This window comes from Schistocerca serialis, chromosome 6, assembly GCF_023864345.2.
Source record: "Schistocerca serialis cubense isolate TAMUIC-IGC-003099 chromosome 6, iqSchSeri2.2, whole genome shotgun sequence".
Classification (NCBI taxonomy): domain Eukaryota; kingdom Metazoa; phylum Arthropoda; class Insecta; order Orthoptera; family Acrididae; genus Schistocerca; species Schistocerca serialis.
The window spans coordinates 216,847,546-216,853,914 of NC_064643.1; the positions used below are offsets into that span (position 1 = coordinate 216,847,546).

Sequence of the window (6,369 nt, forward strand, 5' to 3'; positions counted from 1 at the left end):
CCGCAAGACCGCTACGGTAGCAGGTTCGAATCCTGCCTCGGGCATGAATGTTTGTGATGTCCTTAGGTTAGTTAGGTTTAACTAGTTCTAAGTTCTAGGGGACTAATGACCTCAGCAGTTGAGTCCCATAGTGCTCAGAGCCATTTTCGTATAGGTAGTCTGCTGTAATACCATCTTTGCGCGGCGTTCGTTGTTATGGTAACGGCGTACCATAACGATTCTTCCGCCATGTTGTTGTCAATCCATGATATTACGTGGTGTTGGCCGTTATTTAAGCTCATGCAGAGAGCCAACCATGCATGGCTACCAACCGTGCACAGGCAGGGTGACGACTCAAGCGAGCGACCAAATGGGTATAAAAAAATTTGTTTATTTATGTAACTTTGACTAATTGCTTGTAGATTACGTACATGATTACCTACTAATATTATAACTTTACAGTGTAAATTGCCCTGAAGATGACCCCATCGCGGGTTGAAACCGGTTGGCGACAAAATAAATAACGCGATTGTGACTGTCATTTTGATTGATTATAAGTAAACCAATCGCTGGTATGTCCACGCAACTATGTTGTCAAAAAGAAAAAAAGACTTCTACTGGTTAAAGAAAGGCAATAAAATGGAAGGATGAAGGCTGCTAGGAACTGAGGCCAATCTGAAAAAGGCAATAACAGATTCTATATTACAACTGTGGCAAAATGACTGGGACACTTCAGGCACATGCAGTAGAACATAAGAATTTCTCCCTAACATCAGGGAGGGATTAAAAATGAGATTTCTCAACCCGCCGAGAGGATTCATACATTACCTGGCTGACCCTGGCCTTATGTCACGTATCTATACAAAATCAGAAGGCAGACGAATGATACCTGAGGTAGTGTGGGCACACGAGAACACACATTGTTGGACTGCACGCTCTATAAAGATGCATCGGGTAACGGACGTCACGTATTAAGGATATTGGATCCCAAAGCAGCGCTATGGAGCGAGTCGACCTAGCGCATCTTGGACGACAATGCTGCCGCAGTATCCAGGAACGCCAAGGAACACTTCACGAGGCATTTAGCGCTAAGCCAGCATGCTGCCATCCAGGCTAGACAACATACTCTGCAAATGGAGAGAGGATAGCTGCGGTCAGCGACCACCGAGTGAAGTACTGTCCCTAGAATCTACATCGCGCTGGTGCAAGAAACAGTGGTGCGTGGAATTACTTGCTAGTGGAAATGCTGCTGACGTGCTGCCCGACGCCCAAGAAATCCAGCAGACTATGGCTGTTGGCCGGTGTAGTATGAGGGCGGATCCAGTAGCGGTGCCAACACATATACAAGTTAAATGCACCAAAATAAATGAACAACAAGAGAACAAATTCGGAAGTGTTTAAAGTAGATTAGTAGCTGGGTAATAGGTTAAGGGTTTAATGTCGTTCTGTAGTAGTAGAAGTAGTTGAGCGTATTATTTATACACCCATTTAAAAAAGTTTTGCATCACCTCGGTTCCGGGAGTTCCGGAACCTGTAGAGAAAATTTGAATAGAGATCAACATAAATATCATTTCCGCTCTTTTTAATGCTCATGAAAACCACAATTTGCATGTTGTACCACCCTACAGCGAGACCTTCATAGGTGGTGCTCCAGACTGCTGTACATACCGGTACCTCTTATACCCAGTAGCATGTCCTCTTGCATTGATGCATGCCTGTATTCGTCGTGGCATACTATCCACAAGTTCATCAAGGCACTGCTGGTCCGCCGGCCGCTGTGGCCGAGCGGTTCTAGGCGCTTCAGTCCGGAACCGCGCTGCTGCTACAGTCGAAGGTTCGAATCCTGCCTCGGGCATGGATGTGTGTGATGTCCTTAGGTTAGTTACGTTTAAGTAGTTCTAAGTCTAGGGGACTGATGACCTCAGATGTAAGTCCCATAGTGCTTAGAGCCATTTGAACCATTTTGAACCGATGCCGAAGTTTGACAGCATAAACCACGAAAATGTTGTAAGCGATCAATTTTTTCCCTTTCATCATTTTGGTGGGCATGTCAGGGAGTAAAAGTTCCATAAGAATTTGAAATTATGCGTAAATTTTGTTGGAAATCGCCAAGTGCTCTCATTTCCAAATACTGGATGAATAACTTCCAGGTATTTGTGCGCCGTGAGCTGCGCTGTCTGAAGACATATCTAACTGTAACAGTAGGCTTTTTACTGTGTCGAACCTGTAACATAAGATTATGCCTCTTAAGGGAACATTACGCCAGCATTGTAAATTTTTAAATTGCTTCAATAATTGCACGAAACATTCAAAAATAAAATTTTCTTGCCCCCTGGAAGCCGTTAAATAGGCAGCCTGCTACTAGTACTGGGTTACCATGCAGCGGTGTAGTCGCTTGCTATCGTAGGTTCTGTATTTCGTGTAATTTAACGCATTTATTGGCAAATGAACTCTCTTCTGGGGAGTCTGCGCTCTCAGGCGCCACTGATTTTGTGGTATAAGGCATGCTGTGGGTGGACCGGTATAACTTGTGAAGCAGCCTGTAGTTGCTCCTGGTGACGAAGTTGGGGAGAGAGAGTGGGAACTCGCATGCTCGCACTCAAGTTTGTGGACAGATCATACTTTCTTCGATAGAATGCATTTGAACTTACTACAACCACTGCTTAAATACTTAAAACAATATATATCGTCATGTGAACATGTTTGGTGTTTCGTTGGAAAAGACCAAGTTCACAGCAAACAACAAACGCTGACTAAAATTCCTTGAATAGACTGTAACTATCAAGAAGTTGAAAACGTTTATTTAGACTATACAGGAAAATGGATTACATAAAGACGGTACTAAAGGTCGGATTTTTGAAAGAGCATAGGGGTTGATTTAAAAATATTAACAACAATGAGAACTGCGTCTTTTGGAACGCCAAAAAGAGGACACGATAATACGAAATGCCTCGACACCGACGAATGTGCTTCGATGAACTGCAGCCTGTAAAAGCGTGACGTCTTGCAAAGGAAATTATAAACAAAAAAATCATGTAATGAACACGAACTGATAGTTTAAAGTAACGGACAAGTGTATTATAACGTGTAAAGCATTTCTGTGACGATGAGGAAGAAAATGTAGAGTGTGAAATAAAATGGACAAACCAAAGGGATATCTCACTAATGTGAGCCAGTGTAAATTTGAAGAGGACCACTGCAAAGACGACCGAAACGTCGGTGGTTTAGTTATTAATGTTTTATAATGACTTGACTAAATATCCAAAACCATTGTGTTGAAATTCAGGTATCTTACTACTTCCGGAAGAAAACGAGCACTATAGCATGTGTTAAGGAAGTTAGGGGAGTTTTAATAGAAGTCTTAACATATCGGTGCCACAAATGATGGGATCAGAGTAAAAATTTGCAAATGTTGCAAGTTGAAAGAAAAAAGGTGGACGGAAAGCTTTGATTGATTAACTCTTTGGAGCACGGTGGTATACATAGTATACCACCTTTTGAAAATTTTCTTGGCTCTTTGCACAGTGGTTTAACTGCACGACCACCACTCTAATATGCTCACCTAGTTCTCTACTTATCAGACAGATGGCACTCACTGCCTATAAGGAATCAGTTCCCGCCAAGAATTGCATAGATTACAACTGTGAAAGCTGCGTGCTGAGTTGTGCATGGTTTTTGCGTGTGAATAGTGGTTTATAACGAATTTCTTGTTGCGCCTGTGTTTTTTCCATATCTTGGACGTCACAGCTACGGTATGAACCCATGTATACATTCATATGCACAATCTTCCGTTATTTATATACAATTTATTTTGGTGGTATATTATTTGTACCACCGTGCATGTAGCAGTATTCTATTGCATTTCGTTTCCTAGTATAAAATTCGAAATCCTCCGCTACAAAGTTTAGTTTTTAATTGTGTTGTGACTTATTTTAGCTCTTTCTCCATTTTGTTTTGCTTACGTATTCTTTACTTGGATTCAGGCTGTTGTTTGAAAATGAAAATGTCAAGAAGAGGCTTACGAGATGAAGAAATCGAACGATTATTGTGTGAAATTCCATCAGACGAGGATTCCACTGTTGACACCACAGATGACGAATCTGATTATGAAGCAAGCATTGTTGCGGAGGCTATTGTGTCGTCTGAAGGCGAAGTTTCAGAGAGCGAGGAAGAAAGTGAGTCCACTCCGCCAAAACGCGCTGCTGACACAGCGCCAACTTGGGGACAACAATTCAATGCTACCTCAGGAATGCAGTTCGACAGTGAATCAGGACCAAGTGCTTTTATTAGGGACATTGATGATCCAGAACCTATCGATATATTCGAAAAAATATTTCCAAAAGAGCTAGTTGAGCTAATCGTTTTCCAAACAAATTTATATGCGACGCAATCTGGCAAGTCTTTCACTCCAACAACTGACAATGAAATACGAACTTTCCTGGGAATCAACATTTTGATGGGTATAAAGCGTATGCCAGCATACAGAGACTACTGGTCTAGTGCCCCAGAACTTCATGATCGTTATATTGCATCTCTGATGGCAGTAAATCGGTTTGGATGGTTACTGAGGAACATTCATCTGAATGATAACACATTGCATCCAGAAAAAGGACACCCAGGTTATGACAAACTGTACAAGCTGCGACCAGTGATCAAGATACTATCTGAATCTTTTTCCAAGTGTTACCAACCCAGCAAACACCTAGCAATTGATGAGTCAATGATCAAATTCAAAGGCCGCAACAGTATGAAACAATACATGAGAGATAAACCCATAAAGCGTGGTTACAAAGTGTGGATGCTGTGTGACAAGACCTCTTACAACTTGAAATTTGATATTTACACCGGAAAAGTAGGTGACACAGTGCAAACAGGCCTTGGGGAGCATGTAGTGCTGAGTTTGTCCTCTGAACTCGTAAATAAAGGCCATTATCTTTATTTCGACAACTATTTCAATAGCTATAACTTGTTGGCTGGTTTACAGCAGAGAAACATATATGCCTGTGGGACAGTTCAACCAACAAGGAAACATTTACCCAAATTAAAAACAGACAAAGAATTAAGCAGAGGTGAATTTGACTGGAGGGTCAGCAACTGTGGCATCCTCTACTTGAAGTGGAAAGATAAGAGAGCTGTTCATCTCCTTTCAAATTTTCACAGTCCTGAAGTTACTACAGTGACTCGCCGTGAAAGAGATGGTTCACGCATAGAGCTACCTTGTCCTCAAGCAGTGATGGATTACAATGCACACATGAACAATGTCGACAAGTTCGACCAACTGAAAAAATCATATGAAATAAGCCGGAGAAGTAAAAAGTGGTGGCACCGAATATTCTTTCACCTGCTTGATGTCAGTATCGTCAACAGCTATATAATTTGGAAGGAACTAGGCGATAGAGAAAAAATGACTGCCAAAGTCTTCAGGATGAGTATCCTGCAAAGCTTAGTAACCCAGAAAACACCATTGAGGCCATCTAGACTTCATGAGAGTCAAGTCCACGTAAAGAAAAACAAGCCATATGTTTCCTCACGCCAGCGTCTCGACAATTCATCCCACCAGCCAGAGCGTACTACCGCCAGACGTTGTGCGAAATGCAGTACAAAAAAGAAGCAAGTGCGCACTTTCTGGATGTGCGCTGAATGCAAAGTGCCTTTGTGCCTTAGCAAAACAAAAAGGTGCTTTCAAGATTTTCACAAAAAGGAATAAGAAACATATTTTATTTGTAAGGTTTGTAATTTGATTTTGTATTGTAAATGACCAATTGCCAGAAATAAAATTATTTTACATTAATTATACTAATTATTACTGCTTAGAGTAGAATTTAAAGGTGAGTTACAAGCACAAACCAAGATATCTCAAAAACTTTAGGTACGGCCCTAAGTGGCATGGTGGTATATTATATATACCACCATCTAAAACCAAAATCAATACAATAAAAAATTTTAATTCATGTTTTCCTTTATTAGCAACCCCACCAGACATAGAAAATGCATGTTTTATTAAAAAATTAATTAAACATAAAATCTGTGCATCAAAGAGTTAACAGTGGGTGGACGACAACGACATATTAAAGAGCACTAGATAGAGAAGAACACAAATGATGATTTGTTCAGAATGAGGCAGAGTTTTAGGCTACCTTCTTCCACAAACTGTCAACAGATGAGAAACCAATACATCAACTTTACCTTCCCGGCCCAGGTTCATGGTGAAAGTGTCGCAAAGCCCAATACTTAAACATTTCACAGAGCCATGAACATTCCATCCCAACAGCAGTCAAGCACGTCATAAAAGGACATTTACGCCTGCCACATCAAGACGAGTTGAAGTGTCTACATGGGCAGACTCAAGAGTCCACATGAGGGGTCTGTGCTGCTGTTACTGGTTTTAAT

General features: G+C 41.2%; 1 protein-coding gene across 1 annotated transcript; it reads left to right on the top strand.

The window, feature by feature from the left end:
- The first annotated feature begins 3,982 nt into the window (after nucleotides 1-3,982).
- LOC126484770 (piggyBac transposable element-derived protein 4-like) lies at nucleotides 3,983-5,052 on the top strand. The gene is made up of 2 exons (XM_050108367.1): nucleotides 3,983-4,877; nucleotides 4,964-5,052. The coding sequence occupies exons 1-2, from the start codon at nucleotides 3,983-3,985 to the stop codon at nucleotides 5,050-5,052; spliced, it is 984 nt and encodes a 327-aa protein (XP_049964324.1).
- The last annotated feature ends 1,317 nt before the right edge of the window (nucleotides 5,053-6,369 follow it).

Coding starts and splice junctions, on each gene's coding strand:
- LOC126484770 (XM_050108367.1), top strand. CDS start 3,983: ATGTCAAGAAGAGGCTTACGAGATGAAGAAATCGAACGATTATTGTGT. Junction 4,878..4,963: donor TGGGGAGCATGTAGTGCTGA/GTTTGTCCTCTG, acceptor GCTGGTTTACAG/CAGAGAAACATATATGCCTG.